The sequence below is a fragment of the Octopus bimaculoides genome, chromosome 2, assembly GCF_001194135.2.
Source record: "Octopus bimaculoides isolate UCB-OBI-ISO-001 chromosome 2, ASM119413v2, whole genome shotgun sequence".
Lineage (NCBI taxonomy): Eukaryota > Metazoa > Mollusca > Cephalopoda > Octopoda > Octopodidae > Octopus > Octopus bimaculoides.
In genome coordinates, this window is record NC_068982.1 from 47,461,650 (window position 1) to 47,488,802 (window position 27,153).

Consider the following 27,153-nt stretch of genomic DNA (forward strand, 5'->3'; position numbering starts at 1 on the left):
ATATATATATATATATATTATGTACATACATAAACCTATATGTATATTTCTATATGCATATTACATGTACACATATAAAAGTTATATGGAATATATACTGTGATTAAGAAATGTGCTTCCTACCCACATGGTTTTGAGTTCAATCTTCTTGTGTGGCACCATGGGTGTCTTTTACTATAATGCCAGGCTACACAAAACCAAGTAGTGAATTTGGCACATTATATACACATACGGACACATATGGTGAGTGTTGTCCTACAATGCTTTGCCATGAAAAGGCAAATACATATGGCATATGTTTTGATTTGGTAGTTGCATATGAGTGCATGGTATCAAAGCTGTATAAATGTAGGTTTTTCTTGTTGAAGCATGCAAGTATAATGTAGGACAAGTATAACCTTATGAGCATTGAAAATGGTTATATTCTTGCATACTTGGTAAGTGTTGCCTAATAGGAAATCTCTAGTTATATTCGAGATATCTACTTTGAATGGAAGATTGAACCAAGTTATTTTTCTCTTCTGAACTATCTTTTGTGGGTAGAGGATCCGCCATATACATTAATTTGTTAAAAACCACTGTTCTAATCGTTCTTTATAACAGGGTCCATGTCTACTGAAGAAATCTCTTTCCTATATGAATATAGGTTAGTGTCTCTTCTACAATGTTTCATAATAGTGAATGGTAAGAATTCCTGTGTGTACATGTGTAAATACATTATATACATACATACATACAGTCATCTCAGACCTTCTGTATGGTATTTTCCTATTCAACCCTTTAGCATTCAGGTTATTTTGTCATATGTAATACTTATTCACAGTGTTTCGAATTGATCATGCATATTATCTTGTAGTTTCAAATTTTGATCGTGTGTTTGTTTATTTTTACGACATTGTAGGATAGGTGTGAGAAGCCTGATCCGACTGGTTTAATGCTAAAGGGTTAAAGTCTAATGTTCCAAAAGCTAACTGTATTTACAGTGCCGATGTCAAATTCCCTTAAGATTCTTATAAAGTTCTTAAATTCATTCACACTGTGGGTATTTATGTTACTTCAAATTATTGACATGTCATGCCTCTGCAAAGCCTGGGCTGTTGGGGGGGGGGGGTGTATACTTCCTAAGAATATCTAACAAATACTCCAATGAAATTGGCAAACTCCATTGTATTTCTTGTGGAGATAGCAATGTTGTTGCTTTCCTTTTTAATCCAGGAATCATCAATGCACAAGAATAACTTAACTTTCATAATTATTCCTAAAGCTGAGTAATTTTAATACGGAACAGTTAAAGTGTACAAAATAATACCAGGTAAATTTGCAAGGCTGCCATATTCTGGACACTGCAAAACCAGTTGATAGCAGTGAGCCTTAAGTTCCATTGACCTAATCCAGTACCTCTTGGTATCAGACCCCGACAACATCAAGGATGTGCTTCTTGTGCCCATTTTACTTTAAGAAGAATTAATTAGCTTGCATTAAGGGTTGGAAAGTAAATTTGATATGGAAGCAGCAGCTTTGGCAATGCAATCCCACACTATCTTTAGCATTCAGATTTCTCTGTCAAATGTAATGCTTGTTTATTCATATTGCTTTGAATTAATCATGAAATACCTCGTAGCTTTGAGATTTCAATGATGTGATTATTCTTATAATAATTATAGTAGGATAACTGGGGTGGTGGTGGCATATCTGGCTAGTTTGAACATAAAACAAGTAGATAATTTTGGCTGGATATGACCAGTTTAAATGCTAAAGGGTTAAACAGCAAATTTCCTTCACATGTTATTTCATGCGTATGTACTAGTGAAGCTGTTAGTTGTGTATAGCAGGACTTGCCTTATGTCTTGTTTTATCAGCAAAATGTGTACTTTCAGTGAGTGTTAGAAAGAAAGATCTATAAAGTGTTTAACTGGAAAGATTTCAACTTCATTCCTACTGCCAAGAATGGGGCTAACTGCAGTCATTAGCTGTGAATACCAACCATAACCTCTACTTCCATATCATCATCATTTAACATCCATTGTCCATGCTGGCATGGGTTGGGTGGTTTCACAAGGACTAGCAAGCTGGGGGATGGGGACTGCATCAGACTCCAGTCTGATTTAGCGTGGTTTCTATAGCTGGATGCCCTTCTTATCACCAACCACTTTACAGAGTGTGCTGGGCGCTTTTAAAACAAGTTAACAAGAATCCAAATGATTGAAAGTTTCTCTCACTTTCATGTAACCTCAAATGCAATTTTGAAAAACTATTAATACAAAATATTAACTTTTACTCAGTACTTTTTCCCCAATCTTTCCAAACCTGTCTTTAGCTTTTACACTATCTTCTGTACTATTCCACCACCATATTATCTTCCAAATAGTTGGGATCTTTCAGAGATCTTGTCCAATTCTTGTTACTTATTGAATGCCAATTACTTCATCCATTTCTCTGCCAATAACATTCCTACTCCACCAAACCCAATGCTATCCAGAAGAATTTGTACCTGTTGAGAGATTGACTTAGATGGATAGGTTTCCACTTGATCCATATCATTAGCAAGTACAGTACTAACATTGTGTTAATTCTGTTTATGCTATTTGGGCTCTCCATTGTATTTGTGACTAAACAATTTTGGAATGGATTTGAGGGAGATTTGGTTGCTATTTCTAACAGGATTTTTTTTCATTCTGTCTGACATTGTTCAACTATTTTGATACCAAATTACCTTGTATCCTGCACCACTGCTTGACAACCAGTACTGATGTGTTTACGTCCCCATAATTTAGCAGATCAACAATAGAGACTGATAAAATAACTAACCCACTCTTCCCATAACCAGCCACTTGACAGCATGGAGTGAGCACATTTTATCATGCTATTAGGATTATAGACAATCATTCATCGAGACTAAAATGATTATAAATATTAATATTCAGATTCCGTTTGCCTTTTATTATTTAGAAATAGATAATGCTTTACTCTGACAACAAAAATAAAAAAAAAATTAAAAAATTCAATGTCAACAACATGATTACAAAAGGAATTATTTTAAGACTAAGGTGGAACCTGATATCTGTCAGTAGTAGAGATTGCAACAGGTAAGAAAAAGCAGATAATGTTGGTGCTTCTAGTTTTAAGCTATGGCTAAATTCAGTATTTATGATGAACTGATTAAACACCCAGCTATTTAGAGTGTAGAAAAGCACATGACTGAATAAATATTCTTATAAAGAATGTGGTAGCTATAAGGATTAAAACTACTTGCTATCAATAAGATTAAAAAAGCTCTAGACAAGCTAAAATCTGATATAAATAACAACTGCACAGTTGTGTGAAATAACAGGAGTTAGTAGTATACACTAGAAGAGTCAAGAAGACTTTATTTTTGACTTTCAATTGAGCAAACAAGCAAAGTTAGGTAACAACAGCAATTGTTATAAAAGAAATGACAAATTCTAAACTATGGCTGTGTATCAATAGTTCACATTATTTCTCAAGCCAGATTTACTTTAAAATATAAATAAAACATCATTTAATTAAATTAAAATACTATTCCATCTGTGAGCTTATAAACCCAAACTGCCCACAAGATTTATCAGCACTATATATTACAAACAGAGAAACTCAATATAATAGCTACTGTCAACCTAATAAAAGAATTTTACAGATTTTCATAAAATATGTTGGAAAAGCAAAATAGTATTTTTATACACTTATAAAAACATGCCTAAATATGGATCTTTCAAACACAAACAATACAAAACTGAGAACAAAGGAGTTGCATTCTTTAGCATTTATACATAATAGGTTTCTTATATCACAATTACATATACACATTCGCACGCACACACTTGCACAAAATACATAGATACACATGTATTAAAGATCTATGATAAAGCAGTTCAACCACAGCTTTTTAGAAAGGCTTCACTGTAAAACTAAACAGATGTAAATAGAACTTTGTATTCTTTTCACAGATTGCTCTAACAGGTTTCCCAGTTTGTTATCACTCAGCAAACAAGTACATATACATGCATATGTGTGTGTGTGTGTGTGTGTGTGTGTGTGTGTGTGTGTGTGTGTGAGTTAATTTCCCTTGCATACCACACCTTGCTCAGTTTTCAAACTAAGACCTATTTTATGTTGCCTGACAATTATATATGCCATCACTTGAAACAACTTCTCCTATGGAAATTCACAGCCAATGTTTAAAATGAAACAGCAAACTTGACTTTTCTACAATGGCTGTCAGTCTCAACTTACTCCTGTGTGAATATTATTATTTACAGACAATCCGACCCCTCTTCAACATAGTATAGCATAAATTTGCACAAGCTTACCTACTCATTCAAACTACTAAATATTTTCACACTAACAACTACCTAATGCTACTTGCTATTCTCCATAAACGAAGTCTTGTAGTTTAACTTTCTCTTAGTCATAGGTCTTGAGATGGCAACGCTTACACTAAAATTACACAAAAGATTGTAACACATGTTAATCATTAACAAATTATCATTAATCAAGAGTGGAATACAAATGCAGGTAGGTAAACAATTGAACAGGTTCCAAAATTTCCCTATAAAATCTTGATTCACAATCTGCTAAAACTTTGCAAACTACCTTTCAAGTCATGATACTTTCAGAATTTTTAATTTCCTGAATGGTGTACCACATATATATTCTCACTCTTTCTTTTCATCCTTCACTTCATTAACCATTACACACTATGGGGTAGAGGTGTGATACCATACAGAAAGATATCCTCACATCTTCCTATTCTCAAGGTATCTCTACACTACTTTAACTCAAATTACCTAAAAACCTAGCTCCAGAACAACAGACAAAAAAAGTAGTAATTACCAAATTAGTCCCTTTTAATTAGCTAGAAAACAAATTTTTAAAATCAAATACTGCTGTTTTATCCAAACAATACACACAATACCTTTGTAAAAGACATGAAAAGACATTATAGAAAAACAAAATTTCACAACCATGTTCTGAAAACACACAGGTTCCATGTTTAGAAAACATGGATGAAACGACAATGGTTTACAGACAATACATTAGATCAGTCTTAGACTTAGCCAATCTTACAGATTTTTATATCTTCACAATGTACACACACCAACTACACAATGAAAGATTGCCTGAACATGGGAGGGCACACGTTCTGGTGGTCTTCCACTTTTAGCCTATTTCCACAAGCAAGCAAGCACCCAGTCACATATACCAAAACCAAAAACAACAGGATCTGAAAATCACTCACCCACTCAATCCAAACAAGCATAAAAAAAAAAAATTCAGAAATAGCTGCTGTAGTTAAGAACAGCTTCATGAGCTCAAAAAACTGTAATAAGATTCACACAACTAACAATTAGTGTAGAAGAACAGCAACTATTATGTTTTGAACAAGTCCATCTTGCCTACCTTCACTGTGGCCACCACCATACTGGACAGCAGAGAGTGCAACACATCTAGGCTGTCACATTGCCCCCATTGATCCATCACCACAAGGTGGATTGCACATTATGGTATTCAGCCAAAGAGAGGTATGATATTAAAATTAGAGGATGACTGAATATATACCATAGAACTGTTTTATCATGGCTGACAACAAAAGCCCTAAACACATTCAAGTTAGCCCTTTAGCATTCAGATTTTCTGTCATATGTAATACTTATTCACATAAATTTCACTTAATCATGCATTATTTCATAACTTCAAGATTTTGATGATAGTTTATTTTTAGAATCACAGAGTATGTTTGAGAAGCCAGATCTAACTGGTTTGAACTTAAAACAGGTAGAATGTATGAGCTGGATATGGCTGGTTTAAAACCTAAAGAGTTAAGCATTATAACAAAATTAGAGTGTGTTTAGGATTTAAACGTGAATCTTGCCGAAACAAGAAAATAATTCAGTTACTTTAATATAAGGAATTATATCCAGGATGTTAGAAAGTATTCTTAAATGGCTAAACATCCATTCATCAGTTTTGTCCTTGATAAAAGAGGTCAAGAAAGTTCAGTTCAGTAAATTCAAATATTCGATTCATTTGTTGAGGTATATATTTCACAAATGGGCATATTTATCAAAAACATTTTACAAATGAATATATCTATGTAAAGCCATCAACCTGAGTATGGTCATGGCAGGGAAAATACAAAGGGTTATTTCTGCTGACAAAACACTTAAAGCGAGGCAGACATATGCAATACAAAATGTGAGATATGGATGCTGATAGTGGAGGATATACAAAGACTGGAAAATAATGGGGTCAGTACACCTTGGTGTACAATTTCAGCATGAATGAACAACTAAGCACAAGCTTGTTGAGAGAAACTAGGCATCAAAAGTATCTGCTGAAACGGCATTATGTCAACACAAATTGATAGACATAAGAATACTGAATAAAGCAAGTACAAGACTGGGGAAGAGGAAGACCAAATACAACATGGCCAGAAGTAGTATGACTTGATCTTAGATTGCTGAACTTCATAAAGGAGACAACAAACAGCAACAAGTAGAGATGCAGCACTGAAACTCATCCAACTCAAAACGGCATTAAAAAAAAAAAAAAAAAAAAAAAAAAAAAAAAAAGGCATTCTTCAAGCAAAAGAATGCTTTCAGGATTTGACTTCATAACCTTTCAAGACACTAAAGCCTGTTAATATCCCAGAGTCTATACAAGCGTGGAGGTGTGGTAAGAAGTTTGCTTCCTAACCACAGTATGTGGCACCTTGGGTAAGTACCTACTATAGCTTTGAGCTGACCAAAGCCTTGTGAGTGGATTTGGTAGGCAGAAACTGAAAGAAGCCCACTGTGTCCCACCACCACCTGACAACCAATGTTGATGTGTTCAAATCCCTGTAATTTAACAGTCCAGTAAAAGAGACTGATAGAATCAATAGCAGGCTTTAAAAAAAAAAAAACTCAAGGTTATGCCCCAGCATGGCCACAGTCTTATGACAAACAAAGTGTGTTAGGAAACAAAAGTTATACTTTATGAAATGGGTTAAAAATGTTTGACAATGCTGAGAGGAGGAATTTTATGTCAGTGATTGGAATACTAACGAATTCATTAGAAAAGGATATAAAATGTTAATTGGGGGAAAAAAAGAATCAGTCTTCATGGAAAACGAAAATACAAAATAAATTGCTAACTATTTTTAAAAGAAAATTTTAATTCGTTCATCTATGAAAATTATACTTTCACTAGCATTAGTCATTGGACTGTAATACAACTACAGCAGGGGCCTGCAAGTTTGTTTTTTTTTTTAACAAAAAGTACAAACAAAATGTATAAAACGGTGGTAAATTGTGTATAAAATAAACTTTAAAAAAATATTAATGCAAACAGTTTATGAAGTATTGAGGAAAACCAATGCAGTTTGTTGCATACAGGCTCAATATTGAGTATCAAACTTTATGTCAACATCAAGACATTATCCAGACGGGTATCTTAAATAGGTCTTGGCATGCCTCATTTTTTAAAAAAATAATTGCCCTTACAAGATAAATGTTCAAATAAGTAATGATACTTCACACTTGAATGAATATATTTTCGACACGACGCAAGTACTGACACATTCAGAATGAAATTTCCATTTTAGTATGTCATCATACTGCATTTCAATCAATTCTTTTTGATATTTTTTTCCAATGCAGTGTCCACATCCACTTCAAATAATGGTACCAAACAGCAGAAGCTCATTTGCATGCAAGCAAAAAACCAACCAAAGTAAGATGAACATTTTTCGTCATTCTTGGACCAAATTCAGAAAATGCTTTGGATCTTTTTTTTTTCTTTCTTTTTGTTAAATAGTAGAATGCACACAATTTCCTTTTTGAAGTTGGTATTCCAACAATTGTAGTTCTCTTTCAAACAAAACACTATGACCTTACTTTCCATGTGTCAGCTGATCTCCTCCCCCACCTTCAATTTGTATCAAGATATTTAAATAGGATGCCATAAAAAATGCCAAGGTTGCAAGCCAATCAGAATCACGATAAAATTTTTGCTTTGATGGAATATTGCTATCTTATCATGAAATACAAATACTCTATCCAGTATTGACCTTCAGCTAAGCCAGCCTACATTGCTGAAATAAACCAGATCTCCACATTCAACTTCTGTATTGAACAATAACTGCTGAAAATGACAATGACATACTTCATGAAATAGGACTAGATTCACAATGCCCATAGTATATTCCAATTTCTAACACTTGGTCACATAACGCAATGAATTTTAACCAGTTTCTGTGATTTTGAAGCTTTCCAGTTAACCTTACAGCAATGTAATGATTTTTTTTTCTGTCCCAACAGCTGTAGTGTCAATTAGCTTCAGCAGTTTCATTTTAACACCATTTTCAAGAAAACTTCAAAAACATGCTCTAATAACTTCTCTTCATAGGAATTCAATACCTACACCAAAACACCAAGTTGAGCAAGGTCTCTAAGTCTATGCTCTCATTAAGCATAAGCTAAAGATAAAACAGCAATTTGTTGCAAGCATCACACTTAAACAAGTTAAAACATCTGACATTTTAACTTGTCAGGTCATTTCTGCAGATAGGCTGATAAGATGCAAATAAAGGTTTCTTTTCAGGACAAACTCACCATTACTAGTAAACATTTTTAGACAAACTCTACACCTGTTAAAATGCTTCCTCGTTTCTGAAATACCTTTTGGGATTCATAAATGATAAAATATTTTTTGTATACCACTGCTTTCCTTGAAGAAAAAAAAAAACCCTTACGTTAGTTTTCCAAAAGTAGCCAGTTTTCAATCACTAAGCTTTACCTCACCTTGTTAAAATTTTCATTATGGTGAACCTTGTAATGCTGCCTGATATTTTCCACATTCTTCACAGCAATTTTTCCATGGTAAATAAAACAGACTGGTTTCCCAGTGAGCTGGAAATTGTACTCTGGAGTTCAAATACATGTAGAAACCACCTTACTACATTTTGCCTTCATTGCCAGAAGTGCCTTTTTATTTATGTGCATGCTATTATTCAACTATTTTGCCTGTCTGACTCAAAAGGGTACAGTTTTTCCCTGGGCGAAATATTACAGCCAAAAAGCGTTTAATAACGCACATTAGTCCTTTGGCATTTAAACCAGCCATATCTGGCCCTAATATTCTAAATTGTTTTATGTCAAAACTGACCAAATCTGGCCTCTCACACTTATTCGGCAATGCCATTCTAAAGATATACAATCACATCAAAATTTTGAAGCCACCAGATAGTGTATGATTGATTCAAAACAATGTGAAAAATTAGCATTACATTTGATAGGGTAATCTGAATGCAAAAAAGGTTAAATATTTGACATCAATATTGTTTTGGGCTACCAATCGGAATTCGTCTAGGGGGCGAATCGAGTATATGACTCCGGTGAGCTGAAATAACAGTGAAATATCGATATTTGTCGTTCTTGTTCACCTCCAGGCCGATTCATTTCGTCTGGTTTTGAAATATATTCCGTTTTCAACACACTATATCTCTAAAAGAATTTTCCCTGGACAGAATGTTGCAGCCAAAGAAAGCATTTAACACACATTAAAGTATGCGACGTCGATAATGCTTACTTTACAGAGCTGTTTTTTAACTAGAAATTTAAAATATCTGGTTCATATGATATCAGGGTTATTGCTCAAGATGTCAAGGAAGTACGTGGTATGCCCAACAGTATGTGACCTTGTCAGGGAATCACCATATGGTGAACAAAGAGGGGGAGAGCATTCATGGTCTGGTGTTACACTAGCCCAGTCTACAGAGCGAAGAAAGGTATCCGTAGGATACTTACACCAGTTCTCATTAATATTTACTTACACTACACCACCTCAATAACTACTTATTGGTCTTGGAAAGGAAAAGTGAGCATGAACGAGATTCTGCCACCAGCCCCTATAAATGCGATGTTTAGAGAGCTAGCTGTAACTATATAAGCTTTAAGATTGACAGAAAAATGTTTTCAAGTGCGAGAAAACAATGTAAGTCCAGCGTATAAATTTTTTATAAATGAATTACTAAATAAATGTACAGAGGTTCCTAATCCTACAATATAAATTACCATACATATAATAAAATCCTGCTCGTATAAATCTGACATTCTAACAAAAGCATTTAGATAAGCATTTTTCGTAAGTAACACGTACGAAAATTAATTTAAGCAGAATGTGTGAACAATTTCTTAGAAAGTGAGTCTTTAGTTTCAGTTTCGGAGATCAATATTCATCAATGAGCTACAATCACAACCAATAAGAATACTTGAAAGGTGAAAGTTTCTGCTACAGAAGTATTAAGATATTTCAAAAGTAAATGAAACGGAAAATGAAACAAAAGGTTAAATTTTTTCCCCTTTTTTTTTTTGAAGTTCTACTAGCTCTCACTAATATTTTGACAGTACCATTAACCAACGAACCAACCTTTAAGCTGGTACCAGGCAAAACTAGTGAAATGAACAAATGTAAACTTTGCAACTTTTGATCAACACTAGACATGTGTGTCAGCGTGACTTAATGAACAAGTTTTTAATGCGAAGCTATCAGAGCAAAGAAACAGGTTTAATAATAATTTATTATTAAACAGGTTTAATAATAATCTAATGGAGTTCAACTGTTGTAAAAATAAAATGACTCGAGCTGTGTAAACTGCAGCAAGCCATCATTTTGAAAGGTGGTTGAAACGGATTAGGGTCGAAAAGAAAATTTTTTTCTCCTCCTGATACAAAATCGAGCAGCCAGGCCTCTTACAAAAAACAAATGAAATAAATAAATAAGAGAGGAGGAAGCAGACTGAGAGATTGTACATACGGTACGAAATAAGTCTGAATAAAAGTCACGAACGGAATGCCTGCTCGATCAGGGCCGGCCTGGGGTTAAACCACCACAACAACTATGTTATTAAATCTCCAATAAAGGCGAGAGAAGTTGGGAGTAAGCTGGCAAGATCAACAGGCACACTCACGTAAGCACGTCAAGTACGCCAGGTTGTGTAGTTGTAATGTTCAATTTAACACTACAGGCTCTGTAACAGGCATGACTTTCTCACTTGCTAGTTAAATACATTTTACTGGCAAGCCAACAATTTCTCATAAATCCTCAACTTGATGAAGCACGCAGTGGTATAATAAAATTAATTAGGACTGATGATAGAACAGCATTGATAAAAACGTGTAGCAAGCATGGTCTCGAAAAACAGAAATCATCATTATCAACTCACGCAAATGAGTAAAAAAATTAATGCCGAGAATTTACAAAATCTGACTTCTGTGGTTTAGATGAAAGTTGATTTTCCTTAAGAATGGTATAGAAGAGTACATTGTGTGTGATGAAATAATGTATTCCATTAATAATAAGAGTAATTTTGCAGCCCTTTTTTGGCATAGCGATAATTGATATGTACTGGGGTTGATTTGTTCGACAAAACCCATCAAGGCGGTGCTACAGCATAGCCGCAGTCCAATGACTGAAACAGGTAAAAGACAGATAAAAGTTTGTATGTATATGTTATAAACACAGAGACAAGTATATGCGGATTCGACGCATTCGCCGTATACACGCAATAAAAAGGTATGCATCATATATATTTCACATATAATATCACATATGACGTGATATTTCCCTGGATTTTTACATCCATACCTAGAACGAAAAGAACTTTCAAAAGTTTTATGTCTAACAAAACATTTGAGAAACCAACCATGTTCTTCAATAACCCCAACACGTCAATTCGTTGCAAAAATAATCTATGGGCACAATAGATTTGATCTTAAAAGTTCATCTCGACACGCACAAATGTCATTTTCCTCAACTTCGTTCATTCACATGAAGACCCAACCACAAAACGTCAGAAATGTTTATTTGAAATATAAATACAAAGCAAATCTAGGGGAGAGAATTTCTTTTAAACAGTTAAATTGTTTTCCTCTACCTTTTTATCTATCTCTTACTTGTTCCAGTCATTGGACTGGATCATGCTGGTGTACTGCCTCGAAGGCTTAGTCGAACGAATCGACCGCACTACTTATTTTTTTAAAGCTTGGTTCTTATTCTGTCGTACTCTTTTTGCTGAACTGTGGGGATATAAACTATTAGTTTATATCCCCGCAGTTGTCGAGTGGTGACAAGGAACACACACACATATATACACAGACACACACATGCACGACGGGCTTCTTTCAGTTTCCGTCTACCAAATCCATTCACAAGGCTTTGGTCGGCCCGAGGCTATAGCGGTGGGACCGAACCTAATGTCTAGTATTGTTTATTTACTAAAGCATCCCCGGGGTTACAGCAGAGATTTGCTTAAGGGGTGCTACACAGTGAGCATTAACTCTGAATCATGTGGTGGTGAGAACAATTTTTTTTTTTTAATAATATAACCCTTTTACTACAGAAACCAGATATATCTACACAAAATTTCATTAATCTTAACTGTGGGAAGTAGTTTTATATATCAACCTACTTTTCTGTTGAGATATGTCGAGATTATAGAAGCATCGTGACTTGCAAAAAAAATAACCAATTCTAGTTTACTGTTTCTTTTATTTTTATAAAACATCATTATTGGAATAACCATGAAATTTAATTTCGCAGTGAAAGGATTAAAAGATATATAAAACAAAATAAACACTAAAATTAATATAGCAGCCGTTTATCTTTCCACTTTCCACGCTTCGACATTTAACAGTTTAAAACAATGAAAACTAGAAGAAAATCTAGATTCTCTAAAAAAAAAAACTTAATACTAACTTCGAAGTTAACTACTAAAAATAGTAAAAATTACCAAAAAATGTACTAGAGCTGAAATCTGCCGTCTCAACATTTAATAGAGGTAGTTTGTTGTTTAAAAATTTACCAAATAAACTCTGACGGCAGAACTCACTCCCATTTCCCAGTCAAAATAATCTCGCGGAGCTTCTCTCACTAACCGAAGGGTGAAAAGAAACGTTTATGCGCAGTACTAAATGAATCAATTGATTAAAAGAGGGTACATGAACAGAGATAATACACAGAAAGCAGCTATGTATCTTTTACTTGTATTAGTCATTAGACTGCGGCCATGCTGGAGGACCGCCTTTATATCATAATTCGTTCGATAAAAATTCAAAGCGGTGCTCCAGCATAGCCGCAGTCTAATTACTAAAACAAGTAAAAGATAAAAAAAAAATATTTAAGAATTGTGTCGATAGTAACTTCGAAGTTTCTGCACGCTTAGCTTTCATCGGACGGCCTCAGGCTAAGGCAGGCCGAAACTTCAGAGTCACAGTCAACTTTATTCTTATGTACTCTAAAAGAAGCTCTAAGAATTAAAAAAAAATATACCCGTTTCCAGATAATCCAAGAGAGCTTTGGACTTGAGAGAAAACTAATTAGACTAGGTTTACATTGAGATATAGAAAATAAGAGAAGTGCAAAAAGAAGGATAACGAGGGCTCAACAAGAAAAAGTTGGATTTGTTACATTTGTTTAATAACTCCTATGTTACAAAATCAATGATAGATTAAAAAGAAAATCGTCCGTTTATCAAAATAATACATAAAAGGAAAAAAACGCTTTTCTGTAGTGCCATGGTCACCTACAGAAAACAAACCAATGACGAATGGACGTGTATGTTGTATGTTATTGCCAGACCAGTAAGAAGTAGCAGGCAAATTCCCCTTAAAATCTGATCCTATCATCTTCGAAAAAGGAATGATACATGGAAATAATGGAGAGGAGGACGGTGACGATTGGAACCTGTTCGACCATAGAGTAAACAGCGCCGACCTGGCACTGAATGAACAATACTACCCTAATCTCTCTCCCCAACCTACAGATTCTAAGGATGCATGCAAAGCATACACACACCAAATTGGGACTGTGTCGAAATCACCTACAAAAACACACGCAGATACATACAAGGTGGCAGGCAGGCAGGTTGGGCTGGCTGGCTTAGCTTGCAAGACAGAATTCTAGCTTTTAGCAGCAGCTTCATGTAAACAAAGCCTGTGTGCGTGGTGTATGTATATGTATGGCTGACAGTTGCAAGCAAAGAGGAGGAAAATATATTCATCCGGTGGTTTACAACAGTTATTCGTACTTAAAAGTCATTTACATTTAACGCCAGCAGCAGCAAAGAAAAGTGAGAGACGGAGAGAGAGACAGAGAGAAGAGATACATAGCAACAAGAAGTTTGTGACTTTCATGCCTTGCTGCCAAATGCAAAAGATTTTATCAGAGCGCAAACACAATTTCAAACACGGAATCGGAGGTAGGGGGGAACACAGGTCGATGTCATTCATTCAGTGTGACGCAAGTAGAGAAACTTGTAAATATAAGAAAAACAATGCAAACACGACTAGTTTTAATTCAGCACACTCTCAAGTTGCAGGTCCGATTATTCCAAGACCAAACTAATTAGAATCATTTTTTGGAATTATAGATTCACCATTGACAAGAAACGTCAGAAAAAATTTCCAAAAGAGTCGGTAAAGGAAAGGAGATTGTGTTCGTGACGTTCCCGATATTCAAATGAAGTAATATTTATACCTTAAATAAAACTACATATATACACACATAAGAGGAATGACCACTAAGTGGACATCAATTTTTTACCCTTATTTAAATTATATATATATACACACACACACACACACACACACACACACACACATAAATACTTATACATATACACACACACACACACATACAAATGGAGATGAATACATATAAACGGAGATAAGAGCACTCAATACATATAGAGTTCATTCATCCTATCTTCGAAGTTAACGATTCACGAAGTCGATACTCCGAGTTTCTTGCTTTGTTCATTCATGGTCTGTAATGCATGCTTGTATAAGTAAATACACACACCAGAAATTCTGTTTACGAACATTTAAGCATTTGTATTGAGACCTTAAAGCTAAACTCAGTGTTCTGTATTTTCCATTATAATGTAAGCCCCTTCGATGACGGTCTTGACCAAACTGATTCATAACGGTTGAAACCAGGAAGATAATATCCAAAACAAAAGAACGCAACGCCTGATAGCGAAAACAAAAACGATGCATTAATCCATCTTTACCTCTAAAAGCCAACAGCAAATAGGCACAAGGCCCGAAATTTTAGGAGATGGATAAGTTGATTTCATCGACACCAGTTCTGAGCTGGTACTTATCACATCGATCCCTGAAAGGATGAAAGCCAATGTCGGCATAGGTGGAATTTGAACTCAAAACGATAAGATGATGATGAACAGCAGCTTATGTCAGACCGAAATTTTATATAATATACAGAAAAATGTTATGTATGCGGTGGGGTGCCAAAAATGTAATTAGTTGTTTTGTTTTTTCAAAGATGACCCAATTCACAAATGACAGTAAACACAGACTGCCTGCCATCTTTATGTCACACTACTCAATGAACTAACAATGGGGGTTGCGTTAACTGCCAAATAACACTGAATAAAATATACATTTCTGGCAAAATGAATACAACATATCTAATAAAGTTATGATGCAAAAAAAAACAAGAAATTCAGATCCCTCTCCCTTGGGGCAGAATCACTAAGCAATCCTTTTTTACCAGACAAAAAAAAAGGTAAACGATTAAAAAGGCGGGAAATCGTTGAATATTATATAAAAGTGGGGTAGAAACAGAACAGTAAACAACGATGTCGATGTGTTTAACCTTAACTCTCATACGAAATTCAAATGAAATAAGTCCAAAAACCACTAATTCTATATCGAATATATAGCTGAAATAAAACTATAATTATCCTCGAACTTCCATATATATATATATATATATATAAACATAATTAAGGGATCAGCAAATATTTGCTTCACCACATACCGAAGTTCAGAAATAGCAGCTAAAAAAGCTGAGACTCCAAAAGATAGCATTACTTGTAACTCACAAAGGCAAAAACATACCGAAGGGCTTGGTAAAAATTATTAATTGTTGATTTATTAATAAATTGATAAACCTTTACCCTTTTAATTTGTGTGTGTATATATATATATATATATATATATATATATATATATATATATATTACAATTAAAATGGTAAAGGTTTATCTATTTATTAATAAATCAACAATTAATAATTTTTACCAAGCCCTTCGGTATGTAAACACCATTATCGGTGGAGAACTTTGTGAGTTACAAGTAATGCTATCTGTTGGAGTCTCAGCTTTTTTAGCTGCTGTTTCTGAACTTCGGTATGTGGTGAAGCAAATGTTTGCTGATCCCTTAATTATGTTTATATATATATATATGTATTATATTACCCCCTGCCTTTTCTTCTAAGATATATATATATATATATAATGGAATTGTAATTTAATTTACATGAATTTTAGTCATTCACATTGTGTATATGTGTTTATATGTTAAGGCAGAAAAAATCCCAGTTAATTTGGAAAGAGTATTGCCGATTGAAGAACATCCAGCTGATGCTGTTTGTGTCAATATGGTATTTTAAACGAAGAAAACAAAACTCGCTGTTCACTATAAGAACCAGCATGAAAGACGAGGGGAAACCTGTGCGTGGACGTTTCAATCTACTAGAAATAGAAATCATATCCTAAGAAAAAGAAGGCCCTATTATTATTACATGATGTAGACCTAATATATTTAGTACTGAATAACATAGTCTCTACTCGATCAGAAATGAACAGACCTCAAATTAAACAAACCTCAGCGTTATCACAATTGTTAAAATACAAACTGCAAAAAAAAAAAAAACCCAGCTGAAGTATTATTAAGGAATAAAATTAAAAGCTGTTGTAAAAAAACTGCTGTAAATTCTAAATATATAAACAAGAGAACCACTCCTAGAGTCATTGGCACGTTATACTGATGATATAAGTACCATATTTGGAGATAAGCCTGCATATTGCGAAAGGATATGATACATTGATTGTTGGAATTCCTTACATTAATGAACATAACTTCTTACATTGACAGAAGGTCATATATTAAGAGGGATGTGGTGAAATCGACCCCAAGAAGGTACTTCATTGATACTGACTTAGAAAAAAAAACCTACGGGACGAGACAATACCGTATTTTTGTGGTAAGACGATGCACCGAGTACCTACTACATTATCCAATGTGTCCTTCCTTTTAAGACGATAAGGGTGTGATTTGAGGGCGATGCTATTTTTACCACGTACAGGAAAACCCCGTTGACTCCATAAGTACTTCTGGGATTTGAACTTAAAACAAACGTAAATGTTGCCCAGTATTCTAAATTCGCCAGAAACTCGTCAGCTGTGTTTCTTAAACAATGTGTTTATATATATATATATATATATATATATATATATACACACAAATATTATATACATATGTACACACTATATATATACATATGTACACGCTATATATATATACATATGTACACGCTATATATATATATACATACACATACATTCTATACATATGAACACTATATATACATACACATACATACATATGTACACACTATATATATTATACACATATGTACACTATATATTATACACACATACATTATATACATATGTACACTATATATATACACGTACATTATATACATATGTACACTATATATATACACATACATTATATACATATGTACACTATATATATACACATACATTATATACATATGTACACTATATATATACACATACATTATATACATATGTAAACTATATATATATACACATACATTATGTATATATGTATACACTGTATACGCACACGTATGTCTTCTAGATTAAGACTAAACAGGAGTTTGTTTCCATATAATACAAAAAAAATACATATTAAAAGACTGAAGTGATAGTTATATGAACTACAATTAATAACATGATTACACTACATACAGATAACTTATTTCGACTGAAACCAGTTATCTTTTCAAAAAAAAAAAAGACAATAAAAGGAGATTATGAATATTGATCGCATATATCGAGTGACATTAGGTTAACATGCTGTTAAACTGAGGAATGAATGCATTTAATGACCAACAACAGTTGTTATTTACCCTCTGATCAGCTTCGGAACAAGCGGCGATATGAGATCAGTTATTTGCCGTAGTTATGAAAACTATCCCGTACCTTTTATTAGATATTCTAAGGCTACTTATGGCCAATAAGTAGGGGGAGGGGTCATTTTTACGAAGGAGTGTGTTGCGGGTGAAATTACACTGTTGTTTCTAACAAGTCGAAACGTCTGCTTCAACGCATAACAAGACTCGCTAAACAAGTTCAAATTGAGCGGAATAGGGTGCTAGCCGAAATAAAGTGTCTCCCAGCATTTCCCTGGGAAAAAGTTAACAGTAAATCGAACAGGGGAGTCGCTGACCGACATCACGGGCTGGAAAGTACATTGCAATGCTGATAATACTCAAGAGGCCGGTCAAACTGACCGCTAGCAGCAACAGAAAACATCAATAATAGTATTCGCTCACACAGTATAGGCCAGCCGTGGGCAATCTGCTAAATGGCACGCCTAACGAAAAATTACTTTGAAATTGTTTAGTAGTGCGGCCCTCCCGATTGATGATTGAGCCATGTCTCATGAGGTCCGCTTCTCGAAAAAGGATTTCAGGTACCTGGTTTACACAAACTGGGTACAACAGTTACTAAAACATGTTTTAAATCTACCAAAACATTTGCGTATATGATAATTGTTCCTAAACACAGGCATAGTTCGCAGTTTCTCTGAGTGTACACTGATTCACAATCGAGGATAAAAAGCTTTATGACGAAAAAAAAAGAAATTAAAAATCATGAAGTCTCCTCGAAAATGTCCGAGAAAAACTTCAAGAAATAGAGAAAAAAGATTAAACAAGTGATCAGCAGGTTTGGAACAAAACCAAGATTTTTAAAAGCCTAAGGAAGCATCGAGAACAGGTTATATGTCAGTAATGTCGGATAGAAAAAAACCTAAACAGATGTTATAGGAAATGACTGGGATGGAAATACCCCAAGACCATGTAACAACGCATAGCCACCAGGAGAAGCAGGAAAGAAACGAAAGCAATCTAGAGACATTTTAGAAGGCAACTGAAACCAAGGAGGGGGAGAACTAGGAAACCTAATAGCTGATCCTTCTTCCACTTTTGCTTTCAATCAAACAATCCACACATACAAATGAAAGGGAAATGTGACAGGTAGAGAACCATAAGATGGATGGTGATTATTATCATCATTTAAGATAACAGCTAATGAAAAACTTAGTTGAAATATAATTGAACAGAAAACAACCACAATATCTGTTCGTTCTATGAAAATGGTAAAACCTGGCCTTGATTGGGAAAAGGAGGGGGGCACTAAATATAGTTATTTTGTTAGTGTTTAGTAGCTGACTTGCTGGAACGAAGTACTTACTACTACTGCTATTACAACATTACAGACAACTACCAGCAGTGTGGCACGCAGACAACTCCTAATTTGAACACATTCCTTCCTGCCAACTTTCACACGATACCAACAGGCAAAAAACATTTCACTGTAGTCGAATTGAGAAAAAGACGAAACAAAAAAAATATCACCATATATATATATATATATATATATATATGTATATATATATGAAGCCGAATAACAATGTCCTTTATACATTCTGTAATTTCTTTTTTCTTCGATGTTCCTTTAGAGTGGCTAAAATCCTAAATCGTGTCAACTGATAAAGCGTTAAGATCTGTCATTCTTCACAACCACCCACCACATCGAATATCAAGAAAAAAAATTCTTCTTATATATATATATATGAAGGTTGTAAATTATCGCGGTCAGAGAACATATGTATATACATACATGTCCAGATTACCTATAGCTACATAACGGTAGAAATGGTAGAGAGAATCGCCGGCTTACACGACACTCAGGTCTCCAACACAATCACTCCATATGTTTGAGAAAGTTAACATGGCCTACAGCTATTGTTGACGAAGCACTGCAGAATACCAACTTCAATTTGTGCCCTCTCAATCAGTTTTATTAAAGATTGTAAAATTTACGGTTATATTTTACGATTTTTAACTGCTAAGTAGTTTTTCTTTTTAATAAAACGAGCAGCTGTGTGGTTTAAATATCCACTGCCATGAAGAAAATTTGGCCAACTTTGACAAAGATTTGTCACAATGCCCTCCAAGAAGAATAAAAAGGATATGGAAGGAAGACTGCGGGACACATTACACAGGATACTAATATAACAAACAACCATTGGGGGTAACTCAGCAAGGAGCGAGCAACAACCATCTGATGACAAATAGTAGAGAAAGACAGAGTAAAAGACGGTGAGAGAACAAAAAAGCATCTTGGGTAGTCTTAAATATGGCTACCCACAGTCTACCACTGTCTTTCACAAGTGTTATTTTGAAAGGGAAATTATCATTAGTCCTAGAAAATTACAAGGTAACAGGGCAGGCAAGACAAGAAGCTGACACGAACACACTTGGTGGCTTTTTTTTTTTTTTATTATTGTTGTACTTCAAACTCGACAGTGAGAATTAAGTGAAACCATAAGCATAAACAGTAATAATGGACAAGTAACTCAATCACATTTTAAGACTCCCATTGATAATTGATACAATAAAGAAAAGAAAAATTGCTCCCAAAATATGTTAAGTCATTAGTCAGAAATGATCAGATTGTAGATTAAGGTTTTATCTTGTTCGTTCAATTATCAAGAATATTCATTCACTGATGATTTACAATTTACCGCAGTTCAAAATACAAGATAACCTTATTTAGATACCAAATAGCTAGGAGTCTACATCCAACCTCGTTCCAACTCAGTATTTACAGTGAATTTCCCTCAAGTTTATCATCAGCAGTTACAATTAAATGATTACGCACATAGTTTTTTGTTTCTTTTTTTTTTTTTTTTCACCAGCTTTATTTAATATAGTCACTTTTTAAAAAAAAGATTAGTGAATTATCTAAGAGGATTGATATATTTAAATCAACAGTGTGAGGACTCGTAAGCTTTAACTGCATAACGTCTGTGATGTATAATCTAGCCATCGAAGTCCACGATCGATGATGGTGTAATATACATTAAATAAAAAAAATATCTCAAATACATGGAAGTGAACAGTAAAAATGTGAAGAATACGAAAATGTTTATGAATTATAAGTTTATATATTCAATGAGTCTGGTAACTAAAGAATAAAACTTTTAAAGTCGTCGTCTACGAACCAGCTGTTTTCTAACGAGTTTCGAAGAATCGAGAAAACAAACTGTGTTCAATGTATTAGTTATTAATACTGTTAATAAGATTATATTGAACTTTCTAGAAACAGTATATGATATTAGAAATAACATATATATATATATATATATATATATATGTATATATATATATATATATATATATATATTGCTCAACTTATAGTCAAACTTAAATTAGTAAAACTTCCTTTGTATAATGTAAAACTTTCCTTGTACAATACCACTTATAGTTTATAAAAGAAAATGTTCGAACTTTTTGTGAAACTAGTAAGAGAGAATATTTTCGTTATTTAGTTCATTTTATAGCGCTGCGTCAAAAAAAAAACTTAAAGAAAAAGGAAAAATAGTTAAAGCAAGTAACCTCACTCACTAATGTTTTCAAAAACAAATTAAAACCTACAGACTAAGGTAGTTTCTTTTTTGTTAAAAATATATAATAAAAAAAAACCTAAAAAAACTCCATGAATTCGAACCAAGAATCTGTCAATTCAATGAAATGTGATGGAGTGTTTTACCCCTACCACCACCGTCGTCACTTCTAAGTTACTTCATCTACCTCGTTTGAACGGAATAAAATATGTGATAACAGAGTCAAAACTCTTCTTCTTACCTTATTTTTTGCATACTCCTCAAGTGTTTTTAAAGCAGAATCAGTAAGTTTCAAATGAATGATTGTTTTGTCGCCTTCATTGCGGGAAGACAATCCATATTGTTGTCTTTCCTCCAACGCGGCCATTTTTGCTATGTTTTACCTTTAACCTCGCTTTGCAGCAGCAGCAGCAGCTTGCTTGAAGCGACCAATCAGCAAACATCAGATGACCGTTGACCTCGTTGATGATGAAAGCAGATGAATAATTCTGATTGACCAATCAACAACTTCGTTACACAAAAATTCGTCGTTGCAAAATTGTTTTCTTCTTTCTATCTCCTATCTGTCTTGTTTAGGCTTCAATAGTTTCTTATTTTAATTTTCATGCCTGAGAACGAGGAGCTTAAATTTGTCAAATACAATAGAGCAACGAACAATGAATCTTTGTTGTGTTTAGTCAAGTTGGAAAATTTTAGATATATTCCCTGATCGTATCCTGTTTAGTTCGATTTTATTTCATTCATCTGGGATCGATAAAATAAGTACAGAAATATTCCAGAATTGACAAAGAAATAGTTTTGTAGTTTTCTACTTATACTAAAAATAACTTCTATGCCATTGAAATATATATATAAATACATTTATAGATAAATTTATTTTGAGCTACAATACATCGGATATATGACATATGGGGTGGAAGAGATGTGATTGTTCATTTAATTACAAGAAAATTTAAAGAACGACACATAGGAAGTAAAATAACTTCAACCGAAAATTCAATTTCAGTTGCCTGTCGAAGATATATTGAAAATTAAAATGGACCAATTACTAAGTATTAGAAAGTAATTGTTGATTTCTAACTTCCACAATAAGACCAGCTTTTTGTTTAATTAATGTATCATATTTTAGTGTGGGATATTTTATCTGTAGACCATTAAATCAATTTGGAATATTATTGGGAAGTATGTATCACGTTATACAGAAATACCTACTTTCTTTTTTACAATATATATATATATATATATATATTAATTACTGGTAGGGACATCGTATTTTGTTTAACAACCATAATATACTGTCAAGTATATTAAAGGTACATGACTCAATAGAAAATCTGTAGAGATACACTTCAAAAGTAAACATACATACACACACACACGCACACACATATATATATATATATATATATATACACACACACATACATATATACATATTTACGCACACACACCACATGCATACATACATTACATATATATAATACATTATATGTATGTATATATATTTATGTGTGTGTGTGTACATTCTCAGAAATATTGATTTCAAGAAAAAGCACGAGTCTTCACGTTTATACCGGAGTGAAAATGAAAATACGTCTTGACTGATAAACCGTTTTCAAGGACATAAAATAAATAATAAATCAATATATTCATGTAAATTACATTTCCGTAATATCGTTTTTAAACAGACGAATAATTTATTCTCGACAAAAACTGTTGTGTCACTTCTGACTATATTCCTGGTATTAGTAAAGAAACGTGATTAAATTGAACGTGACCATTTTTAACTATCGTGCAAGTGAAATTAGAATATGTTCCTGTTTCGTTCCCGGTAATGACGTAGCCCACGCAAACAGCCAATCCGTGATAAGAATTTGTGTGTGTGTGTGTATACACCCACACATACATAGACATATCTTTTACTTGTTTCAGTCATTAGACTACGGCCATGCTGGGGCGCCGCCTTGAAGAAATTTTAGGCGAATGAATCGATCCCAGGACTTTTTTTAAGTCTGGTACTTATTCTAACAGATACTTTTGCCGAACTACTATATTACGGGGAAGGTAAACACACCAACACCGGTTGTTAAGCGGTGGTGGGGAACAAACAGACACACACACACACACATATATATATATATATATATATATATATATATACACATATATACGACGAACTTCTTTCAGTTTCTTTCAACCAAATCCACTCAAGGCTTTGGTCAGCCCGAGGCTATAGTAGAAAACATTTGCCCAAGGTGCCAGGCAGTGGAACTGAGCCTGGAACCATTTGGTTGGGAAGCAAGCTTCTTTATTTTATGAAATTGGCCATGAAAGCCATACATAAAGGGGACAGCACAAGGTGGGGACAAAGAAAAAAAAAACCAATGGAAAGGATGAATTTAAATATAATAAAAGATGAAATGAAGCTGTTTGACCCCACCTCCGAGCGACTTCATTAAACCTATTAATACAACTTTTTTTAAATAACATTAACAGTACCATTTGTAACAGCTAATTCCCATTTTTTTGGAGAATGCCTTTATTAAATTCTTTTAAAATATAAGCATGGCCCATGTTTTTTGGCATTGCACTGATGTCCATTTTCTTGACCCACCAGTCAAAGTCGATGTCTTCCTCGTAATTCGTTAATCTTGAGAGGTATTCCGGGTCCGCCACTGCACACCAAACGTCCTTAGGCAACCCTACTACCTTTATTATTACGCCCACGTCTATTGCTTTGTCCCATGTCTTTATCTCATTGCAAAGTTCTTTTTTTTTTCCTGTTATATAATATAACAAATCTATCCAAGGGCCAGGGTGGGTAAATTTGAGGCTCCATGTGTTTGCGCTTGTGTTTATGTCAGGTAGGGCATGGGAAGGGCTGGGGTAGAATGGGTGTGGGTTGGAATCATCCTTTACTACGCATGGCCTCTTTCTCCTCTTCTATTTTTTCCCACCGTTTCCCAGCTGGTGTTCACCTCTACTTCCTTGATGCTGGTGCTGGTCTTTGTCTGTGATGTTGCTTCACTCTCCTTCTTGTGCTTTTCCTCAGCCTCCACGGGCAGTGGAGCACCAACCACTTTCTCACTCTCTTGCCTTTCCTTAGCCTTCACAGGTGGTGGAGGACAATCAGGCCACAATTATAGCACCGCGGAATCCTCCCTTCCACTCTGACTTTCAGTGTCACGTCCGTGACAGTCCACCATACTTTCAATATCTTCTGGGGCACATCAAGTGCTTTACCATTAAGCTAAACTGCCCTAACAACAAATTCTTCTGCAAATTTTGGATATATGGACTTTCTGTTTGTCTCGCATTTATTTTTACATTCAGTATATGTGATGTTGTTTATACATTTTTCCTTTATCAAGTAATAGAACACAACAAACACCAAATTTGTATTAATATGTATATTAATACAAATATATACATATGTATATTATACATGTGTATATATGTGTGTGTGTCTCTCTCTCTCTCTCTCTCTCTCTCTCTCTCTCTCTCTCTCTCTCTCTCTCTATATATATATATATATATGTGTGTGTGTGTGTGTGTGCGTGCGTGTGTGTGTACAGGATGTTCTGGGTAAACTTTACAGTTTGCATAAGAGGAAACAAAAACACAATATCCTTTCCAGAAATAGAAGTAGCTTAAAAAAATCAAAAGAATACTAGGTTACAATTAGGAGATAACAGTTATCAGGAGATAAAAGTAGTTATCCTCAGCTTCCACCATGTCCCCAAGCTGACCCCAGAAACTGGCATATGGATTCCTCACTGTGTTCCTAAGAAGATCTTTGGACATCTCCTTGATCATGACTACCAGCTTGGCCTTGGTGCTGCAAGCAGAGATGTCAGCATTTTGATGCTTGATGTAAATCACCATGATACAGATAACTCTTTTGCACTATTCAGATGGCTTCCAGTCCTCCATGTCATCTAACTTCTCCTCAACTACAACTTTAATCTTCATGCTCTTCGACACTGTTGACTGTTCACCAAAGCATCAAGCGGTTCCAGAAAAAAGCAACATAAGAAAAAACCTATCAAATTTAGCCCAAATGCTCTGTATATATTTATATGAGGTTAGAAAGAAAGTCCTGTTGAGTTTTTGATATGACCAATTACTCTTTTATTTGTTTCAGTCATTTGACTGCGGCCATACTGAAGCACTGTCTTTAAGTTGAACAAATCAACCCCATGACTTATTCTTTGTAAGACTAGTACTTATTCTATCAGTCTCTTTTACCGAACTGCTAAGTTACGGGGACGCAAGCACACCAACATCGGTTGTCAAGCGATGGATGGGGGACAACCACAGACACACAAACATATACATATATATATATATATATATATGACGGGCTTCTTTCAGTTTCCGTCTAACAAATCCACTCACAAGGCTTTGATCACCTCAGACTATAGTAGAAGACACTTGCCCAAGGTGCCACGCAATGGGACTGAACTCGGAACCATGTGGTTGGTAAGCAAGCTACTTACCATATAACCATAATTTTTGCATGTTCTTTTATTCCTTTACTTGTTTCAGTCATTTGACTGTGGCCATGCTCGACACCACCTTAAATGGTTTTAGTCAAAGAAATCAACCCTAGGACTTATTCTTTGTAAACTTAGCACTTATTCTATCGACCTCTTTTGTTGAACTGTTAAGTTATGGGGATGTAAATACACCATTGGTTGTCAAGCAATGGTGGGGGACAATCACAGACACAAAGACACACACACGCACACACACACACATGTATATATACGACAGGCTGCTTTCAGTTTCCGTCTACCAAATCCCCTCACAAGGCTTTGGTCAATCCGAGGCTATAGTAGAGTTACTTGGTAACCCTGCCAGTGTTGGTGTCACGTAAAAAGCATTCAGTCCACACTGTGAAGTGATTGGCATTTGGAAGGGCATCCAGCATCCAGCTGTAAAAACCATACCAAAATTGGTCTTACCTGTGCTGGTGCAACATAAGAACTACTCAGTCCCCTCTGCTGAGTGGTTGGTGTTAAGGGCATCCAGCCATAAAAACCATTCCAAAACAGGCACAGAAGCCTGATGTAATCTTCTACCTGGCTAGCTCCTATCAAACTGTTCAACCCATGCCAGCATGGAAGACAGATGTTAAACAGTGATGATGATGATGATATAATACTTATATTTTGGGACAGGATATTGTGTTTTCTTTTCCTTTTGTGTAAACTGCCAAGTTTCGCCTGAACATCCTATTTATATAAGGACATAATATATAGGCGTAGGAGTGGCTGTGTGGTAAGTAGCTTGCTTACGAACCACATGGTTCCGGGTTCAGTCCCACTGCATGGCACCTTGGGAAAGTGTCTTCTACTATAGCCTCAGGCTGACCAAAGCCTTATGAGTGGATTTGGTAGACAGAAACTGAAAGAAGCCCGTCTTATATATGTATATCATCATCATCATCATCGTTTAACGTCCGCTTTCCATGCTAGCATGGGTTGGATGATTTGACCGAGGACTGGTGGAACCCGAAGGCTACACCAGGCTCCAATATATATATATATATATATATATA

General features: G+C 34.7%; 1 protein-coding gene across 1 annotated transcript in view; it reads right to left on the reverse strand.

The window, feature by feature from the left end:
* Nucleotides 1-21,992, reverse strand: part of LOC106877274 (RNA polymerase II elongation factor ELL2) — a 63,141-nt gene extending 41,149 nt beyond the window's left edge. Inside the window, exon 1 of the mRNA XM_052977018.1 lies at nt 21,832-21,992. Coding sequence (XP_052832978.1) covers nt 21,832-21,957 — 126 coding nt within the window. The 5' untranslated portion in view covers nt 21,958-21,992. The remainder of the gene's footprint in view (nt 1-21,831) is intronic.
* Nucleotides 21,993-27,153: the final 5,161 nt, after the last annotated feature.